This window comes from Phacochoerus africanus, chromosome 9, assembly GCF_016906955.1.
Source record: "Phacochoerus africanus isolate WHEZ1 chromosome 9, ROS_Pafr_v1, whole genome shotgun sequence".
Taxonomy (NCBI): domain Eukaryota; kingdom Metazoa; phylum Chordata; class Mammalia; order Artiodactyla; family Suidae; genus Phacochoerus; species Phacochoerus africanus.
In genome coordinates, this window is record NC_062552.1 from 93,410,103 (window position 1) to 93,428,607 (window position 18,505).

The following is an 18,505-nucleotide window of genomic DNA, read 5'->3' on the forward strand; positions in this document are numbered from 1 at the left end:
TCGTAAGCCAGTAATTATTTTGAGAACCATGCCTAACAAACAGTCCTGGAAAAAATATATTACAAGAAATCCTTGCCATTTAGGTAAAGTAAATTTTAAAGCTTTTTTCCTTTTTTACATTATGTTTAAAACACATGCTTATGGAACATACAGAAAATCAAAAAGGACTTTTTTTTGGCCACGCCTATGGTGCGTGTGGAAATTCACTCAGGGATCGAACCTGAGCCAAAGCAGTCATGACGCTGGATCCTTAACCCAGAGAATTCCAAAAAAGAACATTTTAAAACTACCCAGGAGTTCCCTGGTGGTGCATCAGGTTAAGGATCTGGTGTTGTCACTGCTTCGGCTCAGGCCACTGCTGTGGTGTGGTTTGACCCCAAGCCCTGGAACGTCCACACCACACAGGCACAGCCAAAAAAACTAAAATAAAATAAAATTACCCATTATCTCACTATCTAGCTATTACTAACATTTTGTTGTACTTCCTTCCAAGTGGCTTAAAGTGCATACTAAAATTCAGTATAACCTTTCTGATTTTCTTATTCTTTCACAAAAGCCATATTCTAGCATTTCTGTTTTGCCCATTTAAATCCTTTGGCCATAGCTGGTTCTCCTACTCATTCGACAGCCTATTGTCTTCCACTGTAGGACACTTTAGATGAAGAAAAAAGCCTGCTGATGTAGGAACATCACTCATGTGCGCAGAGAGATAGTTTGGAATAATTCATTTTAGTTAATTCCAAAAAGCTTAAAACAATGTATTTAAGGAAATGATTTGTCTTTTCCCAATAGATGGGCATTTTCTCCTGGAAGATTGTGGTAAAGAATATAAAATGCCTTCTCATCCGTCTCTCCTACTCCTAGCTCCCTGCTTTCCAGGCAGCAGATTTAAAATTCCAATCAACTCACCTGATTTAATTCTTTGGTATAACTGCAGAAAGTGTTAAACCTGCTGGGCACCTTCCCTGTCCCCACCCCAAACTCTTGCTATAATGTTAATTTTAGCATACAAGTAAGTATTATTACCCTCTTGCCCATCATCCAATCTTAGTTTGTTCTGTTATTTAACAAAGTCTTATTACTAATCCCTCTGCCTTATTCCTGTGTTGAAGGTATTTCCTAGGACCTCTGAAAGCTACGCTATCTCCGTGGCCTCCATTTATTCAGCCCTAATCTGGAAATAATGAGACTTTTATTATTGAAAATAAATGAATAGCTATAAAGCATTTTGAGGTATTTAAAGAGAGTTTCTTCATATCTGGAAATTGAAAATGAGGGATAATTCCAAGGCACATGTCTGGGGATGATCATTTTCTATATATTGCCACAATGAATAGTTATCTAGTGGTATCAATTTTATATCAAATGATATAATCAGAAATCTTCAAATAAACAAATGAACGAGACTAAAAGTGTTTTCTGGGCATTAAAAAAGATAGGAGTGGGAAGAGCTTCAGGGTTGGGTACTAAGCGTTATGAATTATTTATGTAATGCATTTGCTGTTAGGATTTGGCTTATATTGCCTTTATCATTTCCTTCAAATTAAATTCTACAGTTATAAAACTGTAAAGAAAACTTATTAACAGAAATGCCAGAATTAGGAGGGAAAGAGTCTAAGCCTTTATAGAAATCCTTGGAATCCATGCATCTTTTCTAACGATGTACTGTAACTTAGTTTCTTTTGCAGCTTTAGGTTCATCCGCCACCATATCTCCATTCTGCCCCCTCCTACCCAAGCCAGTAGAATTCATCTTGAAAATGGCAACTTTTCAGAGTTCCCACTGCATTGCAACAGGATCAGCAGCCTCTTGGGAGCACTGGGACATGGGTTTGATCCCTGGTCCGGCACAGTGGGTTAAGGATCTGACATTGCCACAGCTGCAGTTTAGGTGGCAACTGCAGCTCAGATCTGATCTCTGGCCAGGGAACTCCATATGCCGCTGGGCAGCCAAAAATGGGGGAAAAAAAGAGAGAAAGAGAGAGGCCAACTTTTACTTGTCTCTTTAATAGATATAAAATAAGTATCAGCAAGTTAGAGACATTGATCATTACTTTTCTGTCTTCATAATAAATAGTAAGACTTGGTATTGATGAAAAATTAGGGCTTCTGTTGTAGTTCACTAATTTTTTATTAAGTTTTCTCTTAGTCTGAATTCATCTGTATTCAGCTCAGTCTTATAGTGCTCTGCCTCTTAAAAAGAGTAATCCATGAACCAGCTGCTTGTTAGAAGCATCAGCTTGTTAGAAACGTAGAACCTCAGGCCCTGTCCTAGACCCACAGAATCAGAATCTGTATTTTAACAAGTTGTCCAGGTGATTTCTATGTACATTAAGGGTTGAGAAGCATTGTTGTAAGGAAAATGGTAAAAATTACTCCTCCATTGGTACCAGGAACCTTCCAGTAACATTGGGTGACTGAGCCTTCCTTAGCCAGCAGTATAGAGGCATGTTTCTCAGGTGGAACTTTTCAGGGCAAGGTGGAGGACATAGTTGATGTAAGCACATGTTCTCTCCACAGTCAGTGCACCTTCCTTGATAACAAAGGATCTTGCTTTTTAGAATCACTTAAGGGCTCTTTCAGATGTTGGTCACCCTGACTTTCTGTACCAGCCTTGCCCCAGATTCCCTCTAGTGACTCGTTATTCAGCGGTATTTGTTTGGACATTGATATGACCATCTTGAGTGTGTGTGTATTAGCATGAGTGGGGGAACAGGAGACAGGAGGAAGACTGAAGAGCAAAGGGTTTTGAAAAAGAAATAAAGGAAGGGATCTCTACCTCTAAGGAGTTCATTATCTAGCTGAAGAGATAACACACATTTAGGAGATTGTTTAAGAAAATTTAAAAAACACAATACTAATGTGTTTGAGGTCATTTACAAACTTCCCACCTAAGTATTATGGAAGTGCCAGATTCACTTTTTTATTCTTTTAACAAATATTTACTAAACATCATTGATAAGCTAGACAAATCAGAGCTGTCTTTCCGAACGTTCTAAAGATGGTGAATGTTGACTCACACTTTGAGGAAAACAGTATACATGGACCAGCAGAAAATGGAAGGCATTCAAAATACAGCATTTTTGTATTAGAAAATATTATATATTTGTTCACTCATGCATGCATCTTTTTTTTTTTTTGTCTTTCTGCCTTTTCTAGGGCCACTCCCACGGCATATGGAGGTTCCCAGGGTAGGGGTTGAATCAGAGCTATAGCTGCCGGCCTACACCAGGGCCACAGCAACACAGGATCCAAGCCGCATCTGCAACCTATACCACATCTCACGGCAACGCCGGATCCTCAACCCACTGAGCAAGGCCAGGGATCGAACCCACAACCTCATGGTTCCTAGTCAGATTCATTAACCACTGTGCCACAACGGGAACTCCAATGCATCTTTCTAAAAGGATTCTTAGGAGCTACACTCATTCATTTATTGAACATTTGAATACTTCACATAATGAATGTTTATTGAATACCTCTTATTCAGCAAGTACTATGAATTTCCCTGAGACAAATAAGCAAATGATTACAAATATATTAGGAAGTCATAATTAAGTTATTTCAGGAATACACTAGGGAAATAAGAAATTAGGTGACTCTTGAGGAAAAGGGAGTAAAATATGACTTCCTAGAGAAGAGAATGTGACACTTGAGCTGAGTCTTAAAAGCTAAGAAGTCTTTAACTAGAAGGCAGGGAAAAGGAAAGGACACTCCAAGCAGGGGGTTATGGACACTCCAAGCATAAGTTATGAAAATGAAATATGAGTCACCTTGGTATTCTCAAGGAGCTACAGTACTCCTGAGAGGAGTAGCTAGACTGTAAAATAGGACATGAACCAAAGCCTTTGCACACACTATTTTTGTTTAGTTGAATATCTTTAGATGGAACATTTCCATTTCCTCCCTCCCTCTCCCCCCCTCTTGTGCGCACACGCGCGCACGCACACACACACACACACACACACACACACACCCCTTTTGCCTACTCAGCTCTTACTCATCCTTCACATTCAGATCAGAAACCCTTTTATCAGGATGGCTTTCCTGACCCTCCAGTGTTGTTCAAGGACTTTCCCCATATGCACTCATAAAACTGTGTTCCTTTCCTTTAGAGTGGTTTTCTTAGTTTATATTAAATTTTATATTTATTAATGTAATTATCTGATTAACATATATCTCCTCCACTACATCGGTGACTTTAAGAGTTTTGTTTTCACTGCACCCATAGAAAGGCGCATATAAATACATTATACATCACAAGCCAATGATATAGATATATAACATATACAATACATATAAACATATATGCATACATATGTTTAAATAAAAATGCTTCATGAAACAATATCCTTACCATATGTGATAAAATATATTATCCTTTTTCGTTTAAAAATTGTTTACAAGATGATTTTACGGCGCATCTCTATTTGTGATCTGGAGTTTGAAAAGCATTGCAACAGACTGACACTACATTAGAAACAAATATCTGTTTTTACTCTCTACTCTGTCCCAGCACCTAATGTGACACTCGGGACATAGAAGACACTCAGTAGAAATTTAGTGAATGAATGAAAGGAATAAAAAGCCTTAAAAGATATTATGTTTAATGTATGGTTATTCCAATTTTATCAAAATCAAACTAAGTCACTTTGTTTTATAGCAGAAATTGGCACAACATTGTAAATCAACTACACTTTAATAAAAAATAAGTAAATAAATTTAAATTAATATTTTTTAAAGAAACAATGAATTTCAGATATGTCCTCTTTAAGAGGGAAAATACTTTTTATTGTTTATCAGCATGACAGAAATATGATTAAAATATTCATATACACAGTGTTATCTTTGCTGGGTATGTGTCCCTAAACCCTGGCTGTGTGCAGGTGACAAGGAGGTAATGGTCATGCTCATAAAACTCACTAGGTCGGCATTGCTTTGCCAGTAGTATTGGTCCGAAATCCACATCATATGTGAGAAAGCCCTTTTGAATACATTTAGTTCCAGGGATACTTTATTCATCTAGCCATTACTATACTGTATGTAGAAAAAAAAATTTATTTTATTTTACTTTATTTTTTTTAGGGTTGCACCCACAGCACATGGAAATTCCCAGGCTAGGGGTTGAATTGGAGCTGCAGCTACTGGCCTATGCCACAGCCACAGCAATGCCAGATCCAAGCCACATCTGCACCCTTGCACCACAGCTCACAGCAATGCTGGCTCTTTAACCCACTGAGTGGGGCCAGGGGTTGAACCTGTGTCCTCATGAATACTGGTTCGGTTTGTTAGCACTGAGCCACAATGAGAACTCCTGTATGTAGAAAAAAATATTGCATATGAAATTTCTTCCCTCTCAATTCTGAAAGTGTTTCTTCCAATTTAAAAATAAAGTCAATGGAAATTGTGATGCAGCACTATGTATTTTGATTTGGAAATAGCATTTCGATCCATCATAAAAAAAAATATACTATACTGGAAATTTAGGAACTGAATTTTAGCCCTAGTTCTACCACTAACAAGAACTTGTTAAAAGTACTGAACCTTTTCTACCTGAGTTTCTTCATTTCATAACTTGTTTCCTTCAAGTGCCAAATGAAGAATGTATGTTCTTCCTCTTTCACTTCCTACTTCACATATATGTCTCCATGAGTGTGCACACACATCGCACATACATCCCCATGGATAAGATGGTATTTATTTAGAAGGATAGACTAATACTTTCCTATTAAAAACTACAAGAGTGGAAATTGTGCAACAACGGGAAAACCATCTCCAGAGACACCAACAAAGGACATAATTAGGATCACTTCTATTGATACGGGTGAGATGAGGATACCAAAGATCAAACCAGTAGTAACAAAGCTATTGTGTAAACTAGATCAGAAAAGTATTTCACTTTTCTGAAGCCTTATCTGATAATTTGAGTCAAATTTTAAAATTCCAACTCTAGGTTCTTATTCCTTGCTATAGGTCCATTCTGATGTTTGTTCTTGCTTCTGTTCATCTCACAGCTGCTGATGGCCCAGGAGATCGTTTCATCATTGGGGAATCCCAAGCTGGTGAACAGGTGAGATTCATAGGCCTGAAAGGCCCTAAGGATTTCAGCTTCGTAGACTTTCAGCATCTAACTCTAGACTTATGCCATTGTTGTAATGGAAATCTTAGAGAGGGATTAAACAGGTTATCAAAGAGATGAAAATATGGCTCCCATAAAAAAGGACAAAAATAATTTCTTCTTAACCAAAAGAAACTGCATCTATTAATATATGGCATGGTGTTGTTGGTATGTCTCACAGACATGTCCCACAAGCATTTTCCAGCCCTATGATTAGATGAATCTCTGTTCCTATATTCCTGTTCTAAATAGAGCTACAGTTCTAAATAGTTTTCTCAGACTTTTCCCCAACTTGTGTTACAAACAGGGAAGTTGAAGCAGATTATTTTATCTTTCCAGCTAATCATTTAGATTAATTTTTTCCATTAGGGAGCTAACTAGGGAACTGGCATATATTTCTATTAAGAAATAAAGCACTAATGGGTCAAAGTGGAAGCACAATAGAAATCCTCTTTTTTTTTTTTATAAAAATCTCCAAACTAGGGATCGAACCTGCACCACAGCAGCAACTCGAGCCAGAGCACTGACAATGCTGGATCCTTAACTCACTGAGCCACAGGAAACTTCTAGAAGTCCTCTTATTCAGTGCTTTTGAGACAAGTAATTGGCCATTTAATTGTAAATAAGTTAAAGTTGGAAATTATCTTTTACATTTAAATAAATATAAATTATCTTAAATAAATGAACATTTATTTGTCAATAATTTGATGGAAAGCCAAATCTTTTCTTTGAATAAGCATCTCCTATTTGAATTTCTATCTGGTCTTTCTTACTTAATTAAACCCGAAAGGCATTTTATGTTATTTCCAATTTTGGTTTCTTCGGAGTAGAGAAAAATTTTAGTAACTTTTGCAAAATAACTAAGTATAACATCCTTCTAAATTTTTATTATATTTTTACAATTTTTTATAGTTGCTTCACCCATACCTAATTTAACAGCTGTTCTTCTTAACAGCCTTTTTTAAATGAGTTTTCCAAAGGTTTACCTTAATTTTATAGAAAAAAAAAATCTTTTTTCACTCTCATATATCATTACTTTATGTAATATGTATTTAAGTAACTTAATTCACTAGTAGCTATTGACACAAACAGCACATACAAGTTTGGGAATAAACTCAGTTGAATTTAAACCAGTAGTTTACAGGTATACAAGAAAAGAGTCTAACAGTTACAAACTTAAAGTTGTGCTGTGGGCCTCATTATGTTCAAGAGGAAATAGAGAGCATGTTTTAATTCAGGGAGTTGTGAAAGTCAGCTGAGACCTCCTTCTTTATTAACTAGGACCAGAGGAAGACCAAAACGCACTTTTCTCTTCTGCTACCACCAAGCATTCATAAGCATTACATAAAAGGATGAAATAAATAAATAAATAAATAGGTAGATAGAGTGGTTTGAGCAAAAGCTATGCCCCATGCCTTAAAATGTACTTTCATATGTAGTAAAAATAGAGAGGGATTGAGTAAAAATAGGAGAAGAATGCTGCCAATGGCAGTGAGCCTAGTTCCGTCACCTCTACATTCAGGCATTGAGGAGTACTGTGTACAGATCTCTTAAGCTAAGACTAGCCCTGTGGTAATTAGATCCTTATCCATGCTGTACACAGGCTGGTTTTGGTCCTCATGACTGTTTTCCTGACAAAAAGAACAACTAGGCCTGGGTCCCTTTTTTGTAAATTATTTGCATTGTGGCTGCATAACCTACTTGACCTCTTGCTATGTATTTCTGTCAACAGTGAACATCTAAAATAACCATTTTTATAACAAAGTTCCAAAATATCAATTACTCAAGGAGTACTTCTCTGACTTTCAGTTGAGTCTATCCAGCATTTATCAAACATACCTACTATTTGTACCAAGCACTGTGCTAGGTTCTAGGAATATAAAATAGATTAATATATGATTACTACTCTTAGAGTTCCCATTGTGGCTCAGCGCTAACGAATCCAACTAGTATCCATGAGTATGCAGGTTCAACACCTGACCCTGCTCAGTGGGTTAAGGATCTGGCGCTGCTGTGAGCTATGGTGTACGTCACAGACAGGGCTCAGATCTGGCATTGCTGTGGCCGTGGTGTAGGTCAGCATCTATAGCTCAAATTCAACCCTTAGCCTGGGAACTTCCATGTGCCACAGGTATGGTCATAAAAAGCAAAATAAAAATAAAAAATATGTGATTACCACTCTTAACAAGTTTAAATCTAGTGGAGGAGACAGAATATAAACAACTAAATATAATATGTTAAGTGTTAAAGTAATGCTATCAATCATTTGCTATGGAGCACAACAGAAAGGCTGAGCATTTCATCCTAAAATGGTTAGGCAGATAACTGTGGAATTGGGCCTAAGAGAGTTTGCAAAAACAGAAATAAAAAAGGAACATTCTAGGTGGAGAGACCCAAAGTTGTTTGAAAAATTGCATGAAATTAGGAAATTACAAATAGTTTGTGGTAGTTACAGCCTAATATACTTAGGCATAGGTAGCTGATTCATAAGAGCCTCATGGACTCTTAAACTTTATTTGCTAGTTAAGACTTCCAACTGATAACTAAGAACACAAGAAAAGTTGTGAAACTTAAAAGTTGTCAAATTCTTGTAAGTTCTCATAAGAGGTTTTTTTTTTTTTTTTTGTCTTTCTGTCTTTTCTAAGGCCACACCCGCAGCATATAGAAGTTCCCAGGCTAGGGGTCTAATTGGAGTTGTAGCCTCCGGCCACAGCCACAGCCACAGCAATGCCAGATCCAAGCCAAGTCTGCGACCTACACCACAGCTCAAGGTAACGCCAGATCCTTAACCCAGGGAGTGAGGCCAGGGATCGAACCTCATGGTTCCTAGTCAGATTTGTTAACCACTGATCCATGACAGGAACTCCTCTCATAAGAGCTCAATGGGAAAAAAAGATCAAAACTATACAAGAAAGTAGGGTTTTTCCTCAAATTACCTGTGATGAACTTTATAACTAAAGTATCTTACACGTACACACTTTACAATAATCTCAGATATCTTGCAAAGGGCAAATTGCTCATTTATTGAAAGTACATACTAGGGTGCCATTGTATACACTGAGACAGTGATTTACAACATGGTTTATTGGTGTATTGAAATACTCAGTCTTAAATCACTTAACAGTTTGGTCTTATTGATTAGCGTTGGACACTTTCAATTTCAGTTACATAATTATGAAATGCTATCATTGGCCAAAGTTCAAAAAATCTAACTCAACACCTCTATTAAGGAGAAAAATCAAGATTTTGATAGTTTTTACTTACAAAGCATGTAAAGTACATATATCAATAGAAATTTTAAAAAGAGTTAGTAGTCTTGACAATCAAAAGGAGTACTTCATATATTTCTAGAATTTAATTGATTCAATTCAATTGCAGTTCATATATCTACTCTAAGTGGATATATAAATGTCTTTATATATCCAGCGATACCTTTTACATTAGACATATGAGCTGGTAGCAACTCTTCACCTACCACTTTGAAGTACTGGTCTTGGATAGGAGCCAAATTTTTCATTTAACAGCCACACAAAAACACTTCTTATGAATTAGTTTAAGGAAAAAATACAACTACAGTAAAATTTAAATTTATAGAATAGTGTACATTGAACCAGACTAAATTTTGAGGTAGGGCTCCAGGCTAACACACTTAAGCTTAAGAAGTAACTACCCTGAAACTCACGTTGGGATTCACTTTCTGCCTCAGCCAAAGAGGCATTTGGCCGGGGGCGGGGTGCACAGGACTTCTTCTGGGCTATATATATATATTTTTTTTTTTTTTTTTTGTCTTTTTAGGGCCGCACCCACAGCATATGGAGGTTCCCAGGCTAGGGTCAAATTGGAGCTGTAGTCGCTGACCTACACCACAGCCACAGCAATGAGGGATCCAAGCCGAGGCCGCAACCTATATACCACAGCTCATGGCAACGCCGGAGCCATAACCATAACCCACTAATCGAGGCCAGGGATCGAACCTGCATCCTCATGGATGTAGAACCATGATGAGAATGCCTTAAATATTTTTGTGCCACAATTTCAGAAGATAATTTGACATTAGCACCTGTATTAAAAAACACATGTATCATATCAAAAGTGTAATACTTTTCATCAGAAATCACTGTACTGCAAAATGGCGATAATGTATGGTGAATTAAGAGATGCACCAGATAATAGGTGGTATCTGGGGTTGAAAAAAATTAATCCTAATCTTTAAAAGAAATTCTATTCATTATCTTGGTAGAAAATTGCATTAGAATGTAAATGATTCTGAATAAGCCTGAAATGTCTTTTATTCAAATAACAGAATAAGGGAATATAATGTACATAACTCATTGCCAGATCTTATCCCAAGAATCAGGGGAACACTGGAGTTGTAAACCAAGAAGGATTTCATACAATATGTAGTTGTTGTGATAATGAGATCATGAGAATTTATTCTAGAAATATTTATTGACTGTCAGCTTTGTGTTATACACTTTCTAGGCATTGGGATGATAGAGCAATAAATATGTCTGGAAAAGGGGTAATTAAAGATTAATTAATTATATAGACAGTGTTAAAGGGAACTAACAAAAGGAGTGCGATGCATAAGTGCTAGCAGCAGTGAGATTCTATCACCACCTCTAGATCTGAAGAGGCGAAGGGAGAGAGTGTACCTGGACCTGGGGAAAAGGGCACTCAGTAGGATCGACGGCCTGGGTAGTAGAAATGACATAGCCATCACCAAACTGCAGCCTAGCAGTGAAAGTGCAAGGGGAATAAAAATTCTACTTCTCTTTCTCTCCTACCCTCTAATCACTTGTTGGCCCCTCCCATTGACTGAACCTAACCAGAAGCAAGAGTGATGAGAACCTGGTTGAAACAATCCACAGAGGTCAGCCTTTTGGGCTATAGCACAGGATAGAAATGATAATGTAATCTAGAGAGGCAAACAGAAAATAAAATAAATTTCTGTCTTTGTAAACTTTATATTCTAGATTATAATAATGCACTTAACACTGAGCCTAGCATAGATTGAGTGCTCAATAAATATTAGCTATTGGTGGTATTATTCACAGCAATAACATTATGGAAATAAGCTTTCTTTTTTCAATTTAATTTAATTTTCATTTTATATTGGAGTAAACCTGATTTACAATATTGTATTAGTTTCAGGGGTATAGCAAAATGATTCAGTTATACATATATCCATTTTTTTTTTTAGATTCTTTTACAGAGTATTGAGGAGATTAAGGCTTTTCTAACAAATTACTTTACAGTTTTACTTTGATTGTACATCTAGTGGAAGAGTATTTTTCCTTAGCCATTCCCTGATTTTTTTTTTTTTCCGCCATTTCTAGGGCCCCTCCTGCAGCATATGGAGGTTCCCAGGCTAGGGGTGTAACCAGAGCTGTAGACGTCAGCCTACACCAGAGCCACAGCAACGTGGGATCTGAGCCCCGTCCTCAACCCACACCACAGCTCACAGCAACGCCAGATCCTTAACCTACTGAGCAAGGCCAGGGATCAAACCCGCAACCTCATGATTTTTAATCGGATTCGTCAACCACTGCACCATGACGGGAATGCCCCTGATTTTTTAATGTGATAAAAAATGTGTAACATAAAATTACCATCTTAACTATTTTTAAGTGTACAGTTAGGTAATGTTAAGTATATTCACGTTGTTGTAACCTCAAATTTTAAACACTTAAGAAGCATATATTTGAAGAGGTAAATTTTTTAAATAGGGAATTAATGCTGTCTCAGAATTTTCTTTAGGGGGAAACTTAGACATTCCTTTTCCCAATTCTGACCTAAATCATGTCCCATGACAAGTGACTCTTCCGAGGCCAGGTCATACTTATCAGATGGATCTGACAGAAATATGCTTTCTCTTATGCTGGGAGAAGTTTCCAGGGTAAGTCCTATTGTCGATCTCCTATAACATCCATATGAGAGCTCAGACAATGAAAATCTTGGATATAATATTTAACCCAAATCATAGCAGACATTGGAGTAATTTTTAAATTATTTAATTACATTTGCTAGACTATTATTAGCTGCAACTATATTTTAGAAAGTTTTTCAAGAGCAGTAATTAATTTTTCTGGCTTGCCTTTATTTAACCAAAATTTGGTTAATAGAGTACTATATTTCTCAAACATCAGAACTTCAGTAAATCATCAACATGCTAGTTTTTCATAATTGTCATCCATAAAATCATATTGCAGGTCTTTTTTTTTTTAAAGATTGTCGAATCACTTTACGCATATTAAGAAAATTCAGGAGTTCCCGTCGTGGCTCAGTGGTTAACGAATCCGACTAGGAACCATGAGGTTGCAGGTTCGGTCCCTGAGCAGTGGGTTAAGGATCCGGCGTTGCCATGAGCTGAGGTGTAGGTCACAGACGCAGCTCGGATCCTGAGTTGCTGTGGCTCTGGCATAGGCTTGGCAGCTACAGCTCCAATTCGACCCCTAGCCTGGGAATCTCCGTATGCCATGGGAGCAAAAAAAAAGACAAAAAAAAAAGGAAATTCACACTGAGCGAGAAATTATAGTGGCAAATACAAGTGGCAGTTCTTCAAAAGGAAAACAGAGCACCAAGAAAGACATCTAATAGTCATTACCTTAAATCAAGTGAAAGCCTCTTTGGTGTAAGTGCACCTATTTGTGACTTTTATTACATTTTCCTAAAATGAATAAGACCATAAGACTTTCCTTTTATGGTTTGTTTCAAAGACTGTTCCTATAGACTTTTCCTTTGTAACAGCAAAGTAATCGATTCTTACATGTTTGTATTTCCAGCCGACTCAGACAGTAATGCCAGGACAAGTCATGCGGGTTACAACAGGTGCTCCAATCCCCTGCGGTGCTGATGCAGTAGTGCAAGTGGAAGATACCGAACTTATCAGGGAATCCGCTGCTATGATGTACGTCATTACCAGGTCTTATGGCTCCATTCCTATGACAGTAAAAGTCATGCCCATTTTCTGTAACGTTTATGAGATTAACCCAATTTTCTTGGTTGTGTTAGAACTTTACATTGTAGGATGGGTCTCCAGTAAATAAGGAATTGCCTTAGGCTGGAACACTTTTTGTTATAGCAGATATTTTTACGGTCATTACTATGACTACAGCAGAATTACCACATTTGATCCAAGAAATTTCACATGCAAGCAAGGAAAGAAACTACCTCAAGACATGAGAGCAGAGGTATTAACTATTGACATACCTTCTAGCTGAGAAGTTTGTTCATCAAGACTAGCTTCTGATAAAATGTGGAGGAAATTTTAATAGAAAAGAATTTAATAGCAAAGAACACATGGGCAAGTTCTCGAATATTACACCAGGCCATGTGTTTAAACCAAATGACCCTTTCAGCTCTGGTTTTCTATAATTCAGGAAAATATGTGCCACCAAGTTACAGCCTGGAAACATTAAATTTATGTCAATTCCCCCTCTATTTCCTAAAATAAAGGATCCTGGGATTTTTTTTTTTTTTATCTGAGTAGAACTTTAGCTCTCTGAAACTAATGGCAATTATTGAAAGCAGATAATCATTCACTAACAAAAGAATACTTTCCACTGAGGACTTTTTAAATTTATTTTATTTAAATATAGTTGATTTGTAATGTTGTGTTAATTTCTGCTATACAACAGTGATTCACCTGAGGTTTTAATATTGGCTATCTTATTTGTTTCCTGAAAAGGTTTAGGAGACCTTGATTTTTTGGGTTTTTGGGGGGTTTTATTAGGGCCCCACCTGCTTCATATGGAAGTTCCCAGGCTAGAGGTCGAATCGGAGCTGTAGCTGCCGGCCTACACCACAGCCATAGCAATGCTGGATCCCAACTGCGTCTTCGACCTATACCACAGCTCACAGCAATGCTGGCTCCTTAACCTACTGTGAGCGAGGCCAGGGATCCTACCCGCATCCTCAGATTCGTTTCCACTGAGCCAAGACGAGAACTCTGGAGACCTTGTATTTTAAAATTAGAATTAAAAATAAATATAATCTCCAGGGCTGGGTATACAGTAAAATTGGGCCATGCTGAAAGACACCCTTGCTTCCTTTTTTTTTTTTTTTTTAATTACTCAGTGAACTGACACCCTCATTTCTTGATTTGGGGGTTTTTCTTTTTTTTAACCATCTTCTCACAAATAAGGCTTATAAATTCAACTCTTGGCATACAGATCCCATTGCCCTACTGTTAAAACTGTTCAACAGATTTACTGACATCAGGGAAGCCAGGAAAGCATTGAAATCCAGAACACATGCGTCCACAGACTCTGCCAGATGACAAGATACAGTTCCAGTGTCTCAATATTATTCACAGCCCATAAATGTAAAAATGATGATCACCATTAATTTATAGAAATCTACTACCCAGCAAACTATAAGTTCTTCACTGAAATTTCTACAGATATTTGGGGGCCTTGGGATGGTATTGAATCCATAATTTATGGGAACAGGAGAGAAGGCTATCTCCACACACATTCACTGTGTCTCTTAGAGTAGCAATCTATTTTTTTTTCCTGTTTTTCCTTGAGAATGCTGCTTACAAAGTAAGAATCAATATTTGAATGGGTACTTTTTTATTTTTATTTTTATTTTGCTTTTTAGGGCCATACCATGGCATATGGAGATTCCCAGGCTAGGGGTCCAGTCGGAGCTACAGCCAGGGATTGAACCTGGAACCTCGTGGTTCCTAGTCAGATTCTTTTCTACTGCGCCACAACGGGAACTCGGGCACATTTTTTAAATGCATGAGAATTAGTGAAAATGTATTCATTCATTTCTTGGCATCAAACCTAATTTTTCAAGAACCTGTGAATAGAAATTTATCATGTTCAAAGGGTTTAGCAAAAGGTTTTATGATCCTCTATATTTATATATATTCTGGGCCTATGTCATGATAAAAGCATTTGAGTAGATAAATTTTTTTGATCAAAATTCAGTTAGAGATTGTTCTGTTTGAAATTACACAATTTGCTCTTTTTTAGGGCACTGAAGAGCTTGAAGTACGAATTCTGGTGCAAGCTCGGCCAGGCCAAGATATCAGGTAAATTCATAACACATTGAATGTATAGCCAACTTTTGTTTTTACCATGATCATGATCTCAGGAGAGCATGGCTACTATAAATTCATAGTTCAGTCAATTAACCATTAGCTTTCAAGGCTTTTTAAAAGTAGCAAAATAAATGTTCTGAATTCTGTATCTTGTCTGCCTTACCTACTTTTTTTGTGAAGTCGGTAGGGGCAAATGAAATATTCAAAAGTAACATGCGAAGGTGGTAAAGTCATGAGCCTACATAATCCACAATTAATCCCACTCCTAGATAATTCAGAATTACCTATCCTTATCCCTAGATAATACAAGATGTGATATTAACACAAATAGTCCCAGTTTTGTTTTGTTTTGTTTTGCTTTGCTTTTCAGGGCCACACCTGTGGCATATGGAAGTTCCCAGGCTAGGAGTCCAATCAGAGCTGCAGCTGCTAGCCTACACCACAGCCACAGCAACACCGTATCAGAGTTGCATCTGCAACAACCTACACTGCAGCCCACAGCAACACCAGATCCTTAGCTACTGAGTGGGGTCAGGGATCAAACCCACGTCCTTATGGATCTTGGTCGGGTTTGTTAACCACGAGCTACAACAGGAACTCTGCCCCAGAGTTTTTATATAATTAACTGAAAGCACCTTCTCTACTGACTACCAGTAATAATGGAATAATGTGCTAATCTTTATGTATGACAATGAGACTACTTGTCCTACCATACGTAGTGTCTGTGTTTCGAACAAATATCCTTACAATGGAATATGTTTTCCTTGATTCCATTAATACCAGTTTGCTCAACATTTTCTAACAAAGCTTTGCTTTTTCTCATCTCTATGGCAGCAGGCCAAGGTGAATGGACCTCTGTCGCTACAGAACTGGACTAACCTAAGTAGTCTTTCTAAATGGAAGTTATTTCCATGACTGTAACCTCATTAGCATTATTCTCCTCATTACAAAGCTGACAAGTTATGGACCTCTTATCATTAATGGAATTAGGTATTTTCATGTAAATTCTTACCTTACATCAAAGAAAATTTGCAATTGGGGTTTTTGACTGGAATGTGGTACAAAGCAATTTGTAAAACAATTTTCAAATTTGGAGTAACATATTCCTGTTTAGTAGCAATAGCTATAAACCTATTTTTGTCTTCTGTAGTGTGATTTAATTTTTTTAAGTAAAAAAGCATATAGTTTTTAGAATTTCTTCATTTTATTATTCTGCTCCTGCCTCATCTCTTGACTTTTTCCCCCTTGAGTTCCTCTTCTTACACTAAAATTTCCTTGTGAGTTGAGAAAATATTGTCCTTCGTCCTACTGCTTATGGTTCTGCTTTGATTTTCAGACCCATTGGCCATGACATTAAAAGAGGAGAATGTGTTTTGGCCAAAGGAACCCACATGGGCCCCTCAGAGATTGGTCTTCTGGCAACTGTAGGTGTCACAGAGGTTGAAGTTAATAAGTTTCCAGTGGTTGCAGTCATGTCAACAGGAAATGAGGTAAAAAAGGGGGCTGGGGGATGTAAGGGGGAGTAGAGCTTTCAAATGAAAACATTTCTGACTTTCTGTGTTCTGCATTATAAATAGGACATTGTGGATTATAGATCTTAACACCTTTCTATAACAGGAAAGTAATAAATGGACTCAGGATAGTTCAAGTACAGAAGATGAGAAGGAAGAACTAGAAATTACATATTAAGAAATGTTGCCTTCCATTTATTAGAATGAAATATTACAACCAGTGGCATTCCACACTCAGTACATATGAACAAAGAATGTTGACTGCTAGGTGTAGATATTCAACTGTGTACTTAGTCTATTAGGACAGTGGATTGTGCCCACCCTGCTACTGAAATGATGGGCCACTTCTGTGTGAGAAGTAATTCAATGTATTGGGATATGATGGCTAGCCCTTCTTTTTGCTAAACATTCCGTGTGATCTTTAATCACCAGGAAGGATTTGAAAATCAGGGTTTTTCTTTTTCCTCTAAAGTTAGCATCTCTGGCAGCATGCTATTCAGACAGTGTCAAAATGTCATTTCTGACCTGATTTAGGAGGGAAAATTTAGTCAATCTTTCTATCAGAACTCTTGAAAAAACTTCCCGTTCCCTATTTTGTTTAGATTATACAAAACTTTATTTGGAGGCTGTAAGGTCAAACTGGGACCTTACATAATGAAAAGTGAATCTGCTGGAAACTCAAAGCCTAAAAGCAGGATCAGAAACTATTGGGATTTTTAAAGTAATTCATTTAGACCTTATAGTATTTTTAAAAGATTAACAAGATTTCCTTTTTTTTTTCCTCTTTTAATTTCTGACTTTGTTATGAAAATAAGCCATTTGTTACCTTACTTTTAATTTCTCAAAGTATTAGAAATGGACATTTTCAAGGGTCTATTACCTTTATAGTTATTTTGGAAAGGGAAAAGAAAAGGATATTTTGTTTTGCTAATAGATAAATGACTATTCTAGATTTACTTACTTCCCAGTGTGGTAAATTAGTCATTCCCTAAAACTATGACCAACCCAAAATGAACATTCTTTTCAGTTGATCTACATAGAGATGATTTTGCTATCACTAGGACCAATAGGCACTATGTTTAGCATCAGAAAGAAATTTCTGGGGGCGTTCCCGTCGTGGCTCAGTGGTTAACAGATCCGACTAGGAACCATGAGGTTGCAGTTCGATCCCTGGCCTTGCTCAGTGGGTTAACGATCCGGCATTGCCCTGAGCTGTGGTGTAGGTCGCAGACTCGGCTCAAATCATGTGTTGCTGTGGCTCTGGCGTAGGCCGGTGGCCACACCTCCGATTCAACCCCTAGCCTGGGAACCTCCACGGGAGCGGCCCAAGAAATGGCAAAAAGACAAAAAAAGATAGAAAGAAAAAAAGAAATTTCTGTTAAGCTGGTTGACTTAATGAGCTATTTTTATTTGAGATCTATTTATATGCATTGTGCATCTCAGTGACTTCATCAGGTTTAGGAAAGCTAAATAGAATGAGCAGACTAATAGACAACTAGTTGTTAGGCAGCTTTGTTTAAGCTGTATTGATTGTGTTCTTCCTAATGCTTTTGTAGGTCTAGACTAATATCTCAGTTATCCTTCAGAGTACATTGGTCATATTTTTTAAAGCTATCGTTTATACTCTTTATTAAAACTGTTTACTAGTGGTAGAGAAAAATGGAGTGAGAGTAGAGATGGTACATACATGGTGGAAGATTTTGTAGCCCTTGTTCCGTGCCCCAACTTGGTTATCCTTGGAGAAGCTTGGATAGATTCTATATGATTCCTTTTCCCTACTTGTTCTGATCTGTACTTACCATGGTTTTCCAAGGGAATAATGCTT

The 18,505-nt window shown here is 37.3% G+C and overlaps 1 protein-coding gene across 5 annotated transcripts in view; it reads left to right on the forward strand.

Moving 5' to 3' along the window:
* Positions 1–18,505, forward strand: part of GPHN (gephyrin) — a 554,831-nt gene that overhangs the window by 459,890 nt on the left and 76,436 nt on the right. For all 5 annotated transcript variants that reach the window (XM_047797834.1, XM_047797836.1, XM_047797835.1 and 2 more), the window contains 4 exons: positions 6,014–6,069; positions 12,903–13,031; positions 15,102–15,160; positions 16,506–16,659. In XM_047797834.1, coding sequence (XP_047653790.1) covers positions 6,014–6,069; positions 12,903–13,031; positions 15,102–15,160; positions 16,506–16,659 — 398 coding nt within the window. The remainder of the gene's footprint in view (positions 1–6,013; positions 6,070–12,902; positions 13,032–15,101; positions 15,161–16,505; positions 16,660–18,505) is intronic.